Source organism: Aethalodelphis obliquidens, unplaced genomic scaffold (genome assembly GCF_003676395.1).
Source record: "Aethalodelphis obliquidens isolate GAN/ISIS:26980383/991018 unplaced genomic scaffold, ASM367639v1 scaffold1, whole genome shotgun sequence".
Classification (NCBI taxonomy): Eukaryota; Metazoa; Chordata; class Mammalia; order Artiodactyla; family Delphinidae; genus Aethalodelphis; species Aethalodelphis obliquidens.
In genome coordinates, this window is record NW_020837945.1 from 58,019,824 (window position 1) to 58,035,161 (window position 15,338).

General features: G+C 39.1%; 1 protein-coding gene across 1 annotated transcript in view; it reads left to right on the forward strand.

Annotated features, from left to right (window-relative positions):
• The window catches only part of CD96 (CD96 molecule), an 83,599-nt gene that overhangs the window by 47,203 nt on the left and 21,058 nt on the right, over positions 1-15,338 (forward strand). Inside the window, 2 exon segments of the mRNA XM_027104320.1 lie at positions 1,177-1,269; positions 13,281-13,289. Of these exon segments, the coding sequence (XP_026960121.1) occupies positions 1,177-1,269; positions 13,281-13,289 (102 nt within the window).

Sequence of the window (15,338 nt, forward strand, 5' to 3'; positions counted from 1 at the left end):
AAGGGGAAGAGAATAGTCATTCTGCTGACCTATTCACATACTCTCCATATAACTACCCCCCAACCTCCTCAGAGATTAATAGCAAGGGATCATTTATGATAGCAAGTCACAGCCAGCTGTGAGTACTACTTATATCCAATAGCAATAACAAACTACCAATGAGAATAAAACATAGATGCATTTAGATCACAAAAACAAATTCCTTCCAATGCGCTATGTGCTATCAAGTGACATAGCTTAAATTGTATATACTTATTCCTTAAAGTAAATTAAAGAATAGGAACAATAGTATAATTTCTAATTAAATGTCCAAATAATTGATACAGCTCATCAGATGTGTTATACTGTACCCAATGCCATGGTATCTAGAAAAATCACAAAATCCCCTAGCCTGGAAATCATTTAATTATATTTAATCCACATATTCCTAAAGTCAATAGGTCCTTCTTACATTTTTAAATTGTTTTAAAATGCTAATAGGATTATTTTACAGTACAATAATGGAGACTTATTAAGGAAATGACGTGAATGTATAATGTGATAAGTAAAACAACGTATTCCAGCCTCTCTTTCATCCCAGACACCCCACGCACACAGAGAGAGAAAAGCTATAGCCAAATAAAAGTTTTATGAAAAAAATAGAAATTTTAGAAAGAGCACAATAATACCATCAGTCTTAGGTTTATTGATGTTGTGTCCCATTGGAGAGCTGTATCATTGTTTCTACTCTTAGTAATAAAAAAATTTGTGGGTTTATGGATATGTAAACTGTATGGTTACTTTTCAAATACCTCAAAGCATTAGCTGCAGTAATTGTTTTACCAGGTTTTGGTTAAATGTCTCTTTCTCCAGGAAGCTTTCCCTGACCTCTCAATGCTGGTTGGTGCCCCTCCTTTGCATTCTCATGGCACCCTGCACTTCTGCTGTCACAGCACTAAACACAGTGCCTGGCTACCTATCTATTTTCTAGGCTGTATGCTCTTTAAAGAAAGCTCCATGTCTTTGTCATCCACCATTAAATTCCACTGCCTTGCCCATAGCAGGGCAGTAATGATGGTTTTTAATCAATAATAATTTGTTAGATGAATAAGTAAAGGTTTGGGGGGAACTAAGTTACTACTTTATCTTCCTATCACAATACTTTGTTCATTACCCATGTCTATTTAATCCTTCCAGGCTCAGTGAACCCTCCAACAGACTCTCTGCTTGATGCTACAACATCTGCCCGTGGCATCCAGCCTTCTCCAGCCAACAGCATGTCTCCTACAAGTAAGGATGTTTTCATACTGTTTTACTTCCCATGAGCTATTAATCCTTTAACTAAGTAGGTTGATAAAGGAAAAATTTTCAGAAAATTTGTATGATTCATGCCCTGTTCTTGCCTATGGCATTTCAGGTAAATATGTTAAGTACTATTCTCATGGATTAAATGAATTTGCACCGTTTCCAAAGTACTTCACTTGAAGACCTGGCAAAATTAGGGTCAATAAATCTTCAATGAGAAATTTAAGTTCTGTATTTATTATTAAATAAGTTAATAAATTGACAGTCCTCCTCCACAGCTATGTTCTCAGTAGGGTGTTTAAGAAATTGGTTGTAAATGGGGATCCTGTGGGCCAGAGGTGGGTAGATAGTTTTAAATTTAAATTTGTTCTGGTTCATATTAATTTTGACAAAGTTGACTGGTGTGGACTTGAATTCAGCCTCCTAGTGGCATTATTAATAATGGAGTTCAGGCTGGGTCAGTGTTACTGTGGCAAAGGGATAGCAGTGACTTTCAGAAGTTGGCATTGATGCAAACAAATCATAAATTTCCATAGCTATGGCCTTTTTGCTTAACAAAGAGCCAAGGTGACTTTCTCTAACACAGAAAAGGATGTTCTACATAGAGTAGAAGTATGCTTTTTATTTCTTATTTAATTAAACTATCAATTTTAGCTCAAAATGAGAACTGAAAATGGAATAAGACAAAGCAGTCAGTAGGAATGAACAATATAGCCTGTAGCCTTTAGCATATAGCCTGAAGTCACTGTCACAGGTTGATATTTCTCAGAAAATGAAGCATGTGGCAGGATGAGAAATGCCTGCAAATCACCCAACAGAAGTTTTACATCCATCTGATTGTTTCCTAGTTCTTAAGGCTTTGTAATTTTCTTTTTTTATGCTTCTTTTTCTTCCACTTTTAACTCATCGTTTAGCAATAAACCATAGTAAATTATGATATTCTTCATTCAACAAATATTAGCATATTCAACATTAATACCTTAAGTCTCTTTAGTACTGTACTCTACGTATTAGCTATCCACTGCTATATAACAAATTACCCAAACAAAAGTTAACTACTTATAACACATATATTGTCTCACGTGGTTTCACATGAGACAGGAGCAGCTTAGCTGAGTGGTTGGCTCAGGTTCCTCCATGAGGTTGTAGTCAAGCTGTTGGTTGGAGCTCCTGTCATCTGAAGGCTTGACTGGAGCTGAGTGAGGGCTCTGCTTCCAAGCTTGAACACGTTGGCAGGAAGTCTCAGCCTCACAATATGGCAGCTGTCTTCCCCCAGACCAAGTAATTCAAAGAATAGAGTCACCAAGACAAAACCACCCTCCCTTTTTATGACCCAGTCTGCAAAATTGCGCACCATTACTTTTGCTATATTCTATCTGTTAAAAGCAAGTCACTAAGTCCAGCTTACACCCAAGAGGCAGAGAATTGGGCTCCACTTCTTGAAGGAAAAAGTGTCAAAGAATTTGTGGACAAATTAAAACAACCACATCCTATCACTTAGAAGACATTTGCACCTAAAATTCAATGTGGTTTGATATTCTCTATTAAGAGAGATAGACAGAGTAAGCATTACCATTTCCATTTTCCAGATGGGGACACTGAGATGCTGAGAGCTTAAATGACCACATGACTAATAAGTGGCAAAATAGTATTCACACCAAAGTCTTCTGACTATAAATCTAGTTCTCAAAACATTAGATGCCATGTTTTCTCCAAATGGTCTAAACACTTCATGAGGACAGGGACCATATTTATGTCGCTTCCTCACGCGTGCTTAGCACAGAGTAGGCATGCAAAAATATTAGTTGAATAAATGAATGAAAAGAATAAATGAGAATAATGTTCCTTCACTATGTAGATATCATTTAATAGACTGCATGGTGTCAAAAACAGATGATAATTTGTTTCTGCCTTCTAAAAGGTTGCCTTGTACTTGGAGAGAGATGACATGCACATATGAAAATAAGTCCGAATAGTAAGGTGAAAGGTGCAGTGTTTTATAGAATTAAAATGCTCAGGGAGAGATACGGACCAAGAAGTCTTAAGTTTTGAGTATGGAAAGGTGCCTATGAGTTCGTGGAATCAGGAAGCGTTACAGAGAGAGATGAAATAAGCTGACCCTTGAAGTATGTATTGTATGTATTTGACTATTAAGAGCTTGAAAAAACATTTTAAACAAAGAGAACAAAATGAGCTGTTGTGCATTGGTGAAGATATTCATGGGGATTTGAGAAAATTTTAGTAAGTAAATTCGGGTCAGATGAGTGGGATTGTGTAGCAGAGAAGCAGGGGTGAAGATTGGAAACTGCAGAATAAAGAGAGCCTTCAGACCCAGTCTAAGGATTCTAAATGTTATACCTTAAGAGATGGGAGGGACCTCATTAAACATTTTTTTAGAAGGGAAGTGACACAATTCATTCACCAAATGTTTATTGAGCATTTCCTATGTACCAGGTGCTCTTCTAGGTGCTAGAAACACAACAGTGAACAAAAGAGAAAAAAAGAATCATGCTGTCATGGCGTATCCATTCTGCTAATTGAAAGCACAAATGAATTTCTTCTAGCTCAGTTTTCTGTGGGGTTAGTTGACATATACTAAATTGTTCCATCATTTCAAACACCATTTTTATTTCTGTGAAGAAATTCAAGAAAAAGGAAAGGACATTTGTTATCTTCAAAGAGTCTACAATCTAATATAGCACTAGTATTAGAGAGGTTGAAAGAGCACAGTCAACTAAATATATTTGTTTAAAAGCAGAAAAACTGCTACCTGATCTGCTATGATACTAAGGTGATACAGTTTGGAAGTTTCTGGAGAATCAAAAGACCTCCTTAAAAATAAGGCCCCATTACACTGGACCTCAGGACTGTTTTAGATCAATGGTTCTCACCAGGGTGATTTTGCCTCCGCCCCCCTCCCAGGGACATGTGCAGTGTCTGGGGACATTTTTGGTTGCCAAAATGGGGGAAGGGACGGTGCTCCTAGCATCTGTTACGTGGAGGCTGAGGATGCTACAACATATGACAGGACAAAGAATTATCAGGTCCAAAATGTCAATAGTGCTGAGGTTGAGAAACCCTGTTTTAGTTCCAGGCTCAGGTATAATAATATTTCTCACTTTACAAAATCTGGACCTCTGTCAAGATAGTAACAAGATAATGTTTGGGATAATTTTCAGTCTGATTTTTATATGTCAAAAAAAGATGTTAAATCAATGGCTGCTTATATCTAAGTGAAACTTATTTGCTTAGAATAACACTGAATTACAACTGAAAAATCTAAGTCTCATCCTGGCAATCTGGAGGGTAATTGTGAAATCACATGATGACTAGCTGCCTCAGAAGCTGGTAGGATTCGCCCTTGTGTTCTTTTAAGAAAGGAAATGGGGTGGAACATGTCATGGAAACCAACTTCAAAAGGCTATGGCTTTGTTCTAAATTCTAAGATGTAGTGAACTATATAATTCAGTCATAATTATTAAGCTACAGATCTTGCTGCAAACATCCAATTCATATTCTTTTTTTTCCTCAATGAAAGGATATTCTTGAAACAAATGTAGAAAGTAATGGAAACAATGGAACCTTATAACTCACAGCCAACTTCAAGAGTTACACAGGGAAGCCCAGCTCAATTCAACCTGAACTAACTGGTGTTTTCTGAGTGCCAGCTGCATTCGCAGCACCGTCCTAGAAAAAGACAGGAGGCTGACAAGCTAAGTGGTGAGATGAGACAAGCCTGCATGGAGCCATAGAGACCCCAGACAAATCTAGGATGAGACGGTACTGGCGTAACTCCAACCTTCCATTGCCCTGAGCAGAGCCCTGTGCCTTCTAACGCACTGGCCATGAATTGCCTCTAGACTACATAGCCTCAGAGAGCAGAACCTCAGAAACCTCAGAGAGCATAGCCTCAGAAACACCAGCCCAGACTGTAGCAGTCATCCAAGACCTTCTTTCATTCAACAAACACCAAGTGCTGACAACGAGCGAGGAATTTTTGAGGCGCTGGGATACAGTAATGAATGAGACAGGCAGGCCCCCTGCTGCACAGAGTTTACGATCTAGCCAGACCCGCTTGCCTAGCCTCCCATTTCACTGGCTACCATGCCACAGACCTTTTGGCTTTGCCTCCTATTTTTGTGTACAACTCTTGGACCTTATGGCATTTACTTTTGATATTAAGCTCTCTCTAAAAACTTAGATAATCCTTACAGTCTGAATCTTTCTACTCCTGGAAGCTTTGAGTGAAATACCATATCCAGTCTGATTCTAACCATTGGCCAGCTCTCCAGGTGAGCACACCTGATCCTTGGCGAGTGGGGGGAATCAGAGAGGAAGGGTACAGACTGAAGGAAGTAGTTCCACAGGGGATGCAATGAAACTACTAATTTATGAGAAAGCCTGTCAGAAATGGGTGGGAGATCAACCTGGAATTAGATGAGATTAGTCCAACACAAATACAGGGGAAGCAGATTAGATCATTTGTAGATCTGGATATTCTAAAGTGAAGAGGGGGGTCCCAGAGAGACTCTGCAAGGCAATGAGAAGGCTATGTGATTTGTTTGTGATAGCAACTTCTGACACCTTCTCTGGTCATGCCGTACCTGTCTTCAAGGGTCAGGACACCTCTGTTGCTGTCTGATCATTTCTGCCTTTATCATATGTATCCAGGCACCGAAAATTAAGAAAAGTAAATGAGTTCTGGGGTCATGGAGAGTAGAATCAGGAAAGTTGCACAGGGGGTCTGGAAAGAAATATAGACTCAAATAGAAGAAAGGTGAGAGACAGATCTTCACATAATGGTCTTGAGCAAAGACATAAAATAAAATGCATGCAGGACCTAGGAAGACAAGCAGGATGAGTGCTGGCAGTGCTTGTTGGGAAGGGGGCTGCAAGTTGCTTAGGTGAGGTGGAACCAGGTGGAGGTGAGCTTAGGTTAATAGGCTATGGATTCGATCTGCGGTCTGAACATCAACAAACATCCACTATGGCTTTTTGAGTATATAAAAAATGTAAGTAAAACAGAAGACCAAATGATGACGACCAGATGATATAGATTTAAAGTGATAATGGTCTGAACTAGAATGGGCATATGTAGAAATTGAGAGTTCTGTGTGTGACAGAAGCCTCAGCAGGGTTGTCTGCCTAAATGTGGAGGAATAAATAAAATATTTTTATAAAACTATCACACAAGGGCTTTCCAGGTTTTCTTTTTTTAGTTATTACCTAAAAATTTTTACCAACTGCCATGATTGTATTATAGTACTGAGCAATAATGTTAACAATGTTTGTTAATATTTGAGTGCCTCTGATGTGCCTGGCACTATTCTAAACTAGTAAATGTATTATCTCATTTAACCCTCCCCAAAACACAATGGTATAAGTACTGTCATTATCCCCATTTTACAGATGAAGATACTGAAGCACAAAGAGGTTAATTAACTTGCCCAAAGTCGTGCAGAAAGTGAAACAACCTAAACAGTCAGCTGCAAAGCCCAAGTCTTACTGCCTCTGAGAGTACATGACGGGTGCTCAATAAATGTCGTTAGACATTGAATAAATCCCTTCTAGTGTGAAGCTGGTATTGCTGCTATGAAAAGGTCAATATGACAGCTATGCCTATATTAATCTTTCCTTCTCTGGACCAGTGCTTTCTGAGAAATGTTGCCTCCAGAAGTGGGGCTGACATTTCCTCAGTTGGAAATAAATTGGAGAAAAAGACCCTCCTCCATTCGTTACTCCTTTTCCTCTCAACATCATTATACTATAATTCTTATTGCCCAGAGATATGTACAGAATCCATACAAAACTCCAGTGCTCTCCCTTGAATCCTAGGAAATTCTGGACATTACATCTTTCTCACAACCATTCACCTGGGACGGACTTTACAGGTTGTTAAAGAATTTCTCAATTTTTTCCACTCCTGTCACCCATAAGTCAAGGGTAGCCTCCTTGATGACTGACTTACCTTGGTATGTGTTTATTCAGTTTTCCCCCTTTTGGGTGAGGTATGTCTGGGGAAAAGCTATTGGACGTCCTATTCAGTTCATTTCCTAATTATTGAGTGTCTGTGAACACACCACATGATGTGTGATGAGCTCTGTCCTGCCTACTGTCATCTTCCCCCAAAGGAGTCTTGCAGATCCTTTCTGGACTAGTAATCCAGCAATACACATTACCTTTAGTCCTTCAGTGAGCACATGTTCCCCAAACTATCTGCCTTCCATGGGAAAACAGTTGTATGTAGAAATTAAGATTTCACACCACACATCTCCTTTACGTTGACCTGAGGGTCAATACCCACCTTATCCTGACATTGGGGGTTGATGAGGCTGACTTGGATGTGTTTAGATGTATTTGCTGACCTATATTCTTTTAAGTGCAATTTTCCAGTCAATGCCATTGTGGGTTTAAAGCCTCTTTGTGCTGCAGGTGAATGAATGGAGTACAATTACACATCTGTCAAGGAGACTGGGTAGTTATGTCAATAAATGCTATGTCAATAGAATGGAAGGCCAAGTGAAAATATTACTATTTGAGAATATAAGTTAAATTTTCAAGTTTAATTTTACATAAGAATAGGCAAAGTCTCAGACAATTGAGCTTGATGAGCTCGATCACTATGACAGCAGCAGCCTGAACTTACAAATAAATTTTACCTCTGTTTTCAGTTGAATAAATAAACTGAACTGGGTAGATTAGAAAAAATAATTTTCTTTTGCCCTATCATTCCCTGTCCAAATGAGCTCTGTTGAATTTCTGCCTAGCCTCTGAAAGAAATTTTAGGTAATTTTTTTCCTTGGCTTTTTTGGTGATTTTCATATAATAAATATTATCTGGTCCCTTTCAGCCACAAGAACAGATTTGTGTCAATAATTTTAAAAGCTTGTCAATGTAATGTCAAAATTGCAAAAGTTAATTTAGTTCAGAACTCCTCTCCCTCCTTCCCACCAACTGTGGGTCTACCTCAGCTGTGGAAGCCTGGGATGTGAGGTTGTGTCTTTTATGTCTCGGGGTGGGGGTGGGGGGGTGGGTAAGGGACAGACATGGGAGATGTCTTTGAGATTTCCTGGCTCCATCCTGTTCTCCAGTCCTAGTTGTTGGCTTGACTGTCTCTTTGGAGATCATGAAATGGGGAAAAGAGAGGAGGGGTAGGTAAGGAAAGTCCTTCCTTGTCAGGCTGACTGTAATCTGACTTAGGTGCCCTAAGGCTGGGGAAAATAAAAATTGCCATCTTGACCTCATGGGGCACTTTGGCAGATTTCAGAAATCTGTGACTGACCTGTCCCCTTGATGGGCCATGCTTCTCTCTCGGTCTCCTGCGTTCCTCCCCTCCCTGCCTGTTAGCTTCTGGGGCTTTGTCAGCTTGGGAGCTTTTTTGTTCCTCTCAGTATTTTTTCCTGGGTGAGATTTCTTTTTGTGGCATTCTGTTTTGTCTGGGAAAACATGTACCTTGGCCTCCTGTTTGGGGAAGTGCTCTTTTTCCCCAGTATGGCCATATCTCTCTTCTCTATGCACATTTAGCACTGCTACTTAAGCATAGGCTCCCAATGTAGCCTCTTTAGCCTGAGTAGGGCACTAATTCCCTTTGTCCTAAACTCCAGTACACACAGGTCAAGAGATCTGAGTGATGTCTGGAACCCGCACTTCATTTGGACTAAGGTAAGGGAGCATATTCTTCTTTCCCTCGTCCATGAAAAGGGACTTGATTCACAGCACCCCAACTCTCTCCAAAGAAATCCTCACCAGGGCTGCTTTCATCCCCTTACATAGCCTTGAGGTGGATGATGGACCAGAACTGATGAACCCATTCTACTCTATCTTCACATGTCCTTCATAGGTGGTCTAAAATTCTACTTTAGAAGTGAGGATGACTTGCCCTGTAATATCATTCTTAGCCTTTGGGACCTGACCTAAAATGGAGGTACAAAGAGTCCCATTTGAAAATTCTGCTCTGCATTATCCGTTAAAATTAAAAGAAATTCAGTGACACCAGCAACAACAAAAAAGAAATTAAGAAAACAACCTCATTCACAATAGCATCAAAAAAGAGTAAAATACTGAGGGATAAATCTGAGCAAGAAAGTGAAATATCTGTACACTGAAAAATATAAAACATTGATGAAAGAAATTGTAAGACATGCAAACATGTGAAAAGACATCCAATGTTCATGGATTGGAATAATTAATATTGTTAAATTGTCCACACTACTCAAAGCAATATACAGATTCAATTCAGTCAGTCCCTATCAAAATTCCAATGGCATTTTTCACAGAAACAGAAAAAACAACCCTAAAATTCGTATTCACAAAGGACACCAAATAGCCAAAGCAATGTTGAGAAAGAAGAACAGAGTTGAAGGTACCACACTTCCTGATTTCTCACTACACTACAAAGATGTAGTAATCAAAATAGTATGGTACATGCATAAACAGACATGTAGGCCAACGGAACAGAATAGAGAACCCAGAAATAAACCCAAGCAAATATGGTCAACTAATTTTCAACAAAGGCACCAAGAATGCACACTGAGAAAGGATAGTCTCTTCAATAAATGGTGCTTAGGAAACTGGATATCCACATGCAAAAGAATGAAATTGAACCCTTTTCTTATACCATACACAAAAATCACCTCAAAATAGATTAAAATTTTAAATATAAGACCCGAAACTGTAAAACTCCTAGAAGAAAACATAGGGAGAAAGCTCCTTGACATCAATTGGCCTCAGCAATGACTTTTTTGTTATGACACCAAAAGTTCAGGCAACAACAGCAAAAATAAACAAGTGGACTACATCAAACTAAGAAAAAATTTCTGCACAGCAAAGGAAACAATCAACAAAATACAAAACAATCTATGGGAGAAAATATTTGCAAATCATATATCTGATAAGGGGTTAATATCCAAAATATATAAGGAATTTATTCAATTCAATAGCAAAAAACAAGAAACCACCTGCTAAAAAGTGGACAAAAGACCTGAACAGACATTTTTCCAAAGAAGACATACAAATGGCCAAAAGGTATATGTAAAGGTGCTCAACATCAGTAATCATTAGGGAAATGCAAATCAAAACCACAGTGAAATATCACCTCACACCTGTTAGAATGGCTATCACCCAAAAAATTAAAGATAAGTGTTGGCAAGGATATGGAGAAAAGAGAACCCTTGTACACTGTTGATGGGAGTGTAAATTGATGTAGCCTTTAATAGAAAACAGTATGAAAAACATGGAAAATGGTTTTCGAAGTTCCTCAAAAATTTAAATGTAGAACTATGATTTGATCCAGCAACCTCACTTTTTGGTATATACAGAAATGAAATGAAAGCCACCTCTAAGGGATATCTGTGCTCCCATATTCACTGTACTATTCACAGTAGCCAAGATATGGAAACAGCCTAAGTTCCCATTGATAAAAAATATATATTTATGTATGTGTGTGTGTGTATATATATATGTATGTATGTATATGTATATATATATATATATATATATTATTCGACCTTAAAAAAGGAGATCCTACGATATGCAACAACATGGATGAACGTTGCGGACATTATGCTAAGTGAAATAAGGTAGACACAGAAAAGGACCTACATGATCTCACTTATATGTGAAATCTAAAAAGAGTCAAATACATGGAAGCGAAGAGTAGAACGGTAGTTACCAGGGCTGGGGAGGTAGAGGAAATACTGGTCAAAGTGTACAAAGTTGGAGTTAAGTAGGATTAGTAAGTCTAGAGATCAAATGTATAGCATGATGACTATAGTTAATAATACTGTATTGAATATTGGGAATTTGCTAAGAGTAGATTTCACATGCTCTCATCACACACACACACAAAAGTAACCATGTGAAAAGAGACAACATGTTAACAGGCTGAGTATAGTAATAACTTCACTATGTATATGTCTATCAAATCATCATGTGTACACATATACAATTTTATTTTAAAAATTTGTAAGTAAAATAAAATAAATTCATTGAAAATGAAGCAAACATGATGAGGTGATGGTTTACCCACTGAGATGGTCCACAGAAAGCTGTAGTTCTTGGCAATGGTGTGGTGGATTGACAGGTAATAAACAGAGTTCTAAAAACATGGCCAAGGTGAGGATGCTTGAAGAAAATGCAGAAAGACAAGAGAAAGAAGAAAAGGAAGAGTGTTAGCATGGGTACTGCCTTCCTTAATGCGTTATTAAAAGCAACAGAGGACACTCGGCATGTAAAACACCAGGTAGTATAGTACCCGGTTCATAGTGTCAAAATGTTACGTTTTATTATTAGTTCCGTTAAATCCCTTTGGGAACATGGTAGGAACCCAAGGTAGGAAATAAAGTGGTTGAGAAATTAACCAGTCTGTCTTTGTTTAAATTGTTTGGTGTGTGTGTGTTTGTGTGTGTGTTTGTGTGTGTGTGTGTGTGTGTGTGTGTGTGTGTGTTTTAATAAAAAAAACTAGAATTATGTATCTACTTCTACTTGAGATGGATTCGGTTGTAAATGAAACTCCCATGATCTTATGAGTGGAGGAGGAAAGTGGGCAGTGAGAAAAAGCAGATATATATAAAGTTGGCCTGAAAGGTCCCATGTTATATCCAATTTATTATATTCCCACTACTCTACTCTCCCCCTTGCTCACTGGGCTTCACCCAAATTGGCCTCTTTGCTGTTCCTCTAACATGACCCGGGTGCTCCCACCTCAGGGCCTTTTCACTCATTCCCTCTGCCTGGAAACTCTTCCCCCCAAAATCCACATGGCTCACACCTCATCTTCTCCCAGTCTTTGTTCAAATGTCACCTTCTCAATGTGGGGCTTTCCATGACCAACTCATTTTAAACTGTAACACCCTCTATCTCACTTCCTGTCCTCTTTCCCTGTTTTATTTTTCTCCTTAGTGTCTTTTAACATCTTGTATAATTGACTTGTCTGGCTTTTCCCCACAAGAAAGTAAATCCCATGAGGGCAGGATTTTTTGGTCTGATTTGCCTACTGATGTCTCTCCATTGCCTAGAACAGTGATAACACATGGTTCTCAATAAGTATTGATAACTCCATAAACATTTGGGGGTGAGGTAAGGATATTTTCTAAAGTACAAAGAAGAAAGTGATTAACAAGGGAAGGGTTCTAGAAAGAGCAGAAGAAGGCTCCCTGAAGAAAAAGGTACCTGGTCACAGCCCAAAGACTGGCTAGTCTCATGACAGGAAACTAAGAGGTGATGATGGGAGAGAGGAGAGAGGAGAAAAGCAGAGGATATAAAGGCCTTCTGTTTTGAGTGGTTGTGTGTTAGGGACCATGACTGAGCTCTTCCATGGCTAAACCTTGGTTCTCAAAGATTTCCCCCCAATTAATCTGCCTTGGGCTCTCTGGCGTTTCCTTCCATGCTGTTAACAAGGCTAACTATACTTTTTTTTTGTTTTTCGGTACGCGGGCCTCTCACTGCTGCGGCCTCTCCCGTTGCGGAGCGCAGGCTCCGGACGCGCAGGCTCAGTGGCCATGGCTCATGGGCCTAGCCGCTCCGCGGCATGTGGGATCTTACCGGACCGGGGTACAAACACACGTCCCCTGCATCGGCAGGCGGACTCTCAACCACTGTGCCACCAGGGAAACCCCCTTTTTTTTAATTTAAAAAAATTTTTATTTTATTGAAGTATAGTTGTTTTACAATGTTGTGTTAATTTCTACTATACAGCAAAGTGATTCAGTTATACATAAATATGCATTCTTTTTTGTATTCTTTTTCCATTATGGTGTATCACAGGATATTGAATGCAAATGAACTTATCTACAAAACAGAAACAGACTCACAGGCATAGAGAATAGACTTGTGGGTGCCAATGGGGAGGGGCAGTGGGGAAGGGGTGGATTGGGAGTTTGAGACTAGCAGATGCAAACTATTATGTATAATGGATAGACAACAAGGTCCTACTATACAGTACAATGAACTATATTCAATAGCCTGTGATAAACCATAAAGCTTAACTACACTTTAAGGCTACCAGAGTGGATTGAATATAATCTTTGGTGTCAGACAGGCTTGGGTTCAGTTCTTATCTCTGCCACCTACTAGCTCTGTTACCCAGGGCAAGTTATTTCACTTCTCTAATACTGTTTTCTTATATTAAAAAAAAACAGAAGTAATATTTTCTAGTTCACATGGTTATTAAGAGTATGAAACGTAACAATGCATAAAGAGCAGCTCTAAAGCTAAGGTTCACACAGTCCAGTCTAAGAAGTAGGCCGGGATCAAAAGAAGAGTCCAGTGAGCAAAATTAATCTTGAAATAAATCAGTACTTTTACTTGTATTTTTTAATTCCTTGAAGGAGGAAGCAATGACCGAATCAATATTTCTTTTTTGTTGTTGTCATTATCATTTTACCCTTTATTCTCCATTTACATCACAACTGCTCACCTGTCTTCTTTATTTGGCACATAGTAGTCGATGTTAAATAATCAAATTGTTTGGAAAATATTTCAATATTTCCCCCAAATTAATCCACACGGGGCCTCTAGCATTTCCCTGCCTTTCCCTCTCCAGCAGTGAGAGGGATGGTCACTGGGAAGATGACAAGAGTCCAGGTTAAGAGATTGGGTTTTGCTTCCTAATGTCACAAGGAGCCAACCAGAATTAGCTCTTATAGAACATATCTCTGTTTCCCCCGTCCGACTCAGAACTGTCTTCTGAGTTGATTGGAGCTGTCTTCTGACTTCATTAAATTTCTGGTGGTAACATAAAGGGGTAATTTTTAACATTAGTGAAAAAGCATTTTAAGTTTTAATAGAAATGGGCTTCAAAAGGTTTCAAATCTCGTCTAACCTCATGGCAGTTTATGAATTAATATAGCAAACCATTTTGTACTAAGCAGTGTTTTCCTCTAAACCCCCTCTTCTTTCCTGGAAACCAAGGATCATTATTTTGTACCTCTGAACATGTACAAGGTTAAATAACAATAAACATTCAAACTGAAGAAGAAATAAACAACCAGCAAACAAAGCAAACAACTGTCTATCACTGGGTTTGGCATATTACTTGCCTACATAGTATTTCATAATATAAAACCAACTACTGAATGCTGAAGAGGTTTTGCCATATTGTGAGTATAAACATAACCTTAAAACAGAAAAGACAAAAAGCAAGTATGACTTATTCGCATGCTGAAATATGTAATACAAATCTTTTAAAGACTTGACTGAAAGGAATATGAAAGCAAGTCTTATAAAATGCTGTACTTGATGTCAAGAGATTGGCAGATACATATGTCCTCTTATAGTTACAGAATCTCTAGGTCAGGCTCTAGGAAGGGATTGCTTTCAGAAACAGAAATAAAACAAAAGAAAACAACTCAGAGAAACAAGCAGCGTTGACTGCCACCAGCGTGCCACAGGTTGATCACTGTTCTGCTGCTGCTGAGGCCATGGACCTGCACTGTGAGAACACTCAGTTCAGTTCAACACACAGAACAAACACTTCTGAGGGCTTGTAAAGGCCCAGCCCTGGAATAGACAAGTACCACACATTACTAATACTAAACCACAGTGTGTAGACCACCCCAGGACCTTTGCACTTGCTGTGTGCTCTACCCTAAAGCTCCCACAGCCCCTCCCCTGCCTCCATTCTCCCTCTACATTCCTCAGGGCAGCCTTCCTGGGACTCTGACTAGGCCTTCTCTCCTTCAAATGTTCTCATGTTTGGATTGGTTTATGTGATTCTCTGGTTAATGTCCATATCCTCCATGAACTTAAACTCCAGGGAAGCTAATCATTGTATCCCCAGTGCCAAGTACAAGGCCTGGAAGATAGAGGCTCCCAAATGCTTGGTGAATAAGTGAAAGAATGTAGGCCGGGAGTAGCAAGAGATAACAATGTTGAGATTGTTAGAGGTTGTGTCATGTAATGCCAAGAGGCCTTAACCTTGAACCATCGTGTAAAGCTATCTCTGGCTGGCTTCAGCTCTGACTTCTGCATGATGGACAAAATTCCAGATTAAAGGGATCATTCTTTCAATAACCTATGCAACTTGGCACAGACCCTTAGGCCAAGACCAAAACAAA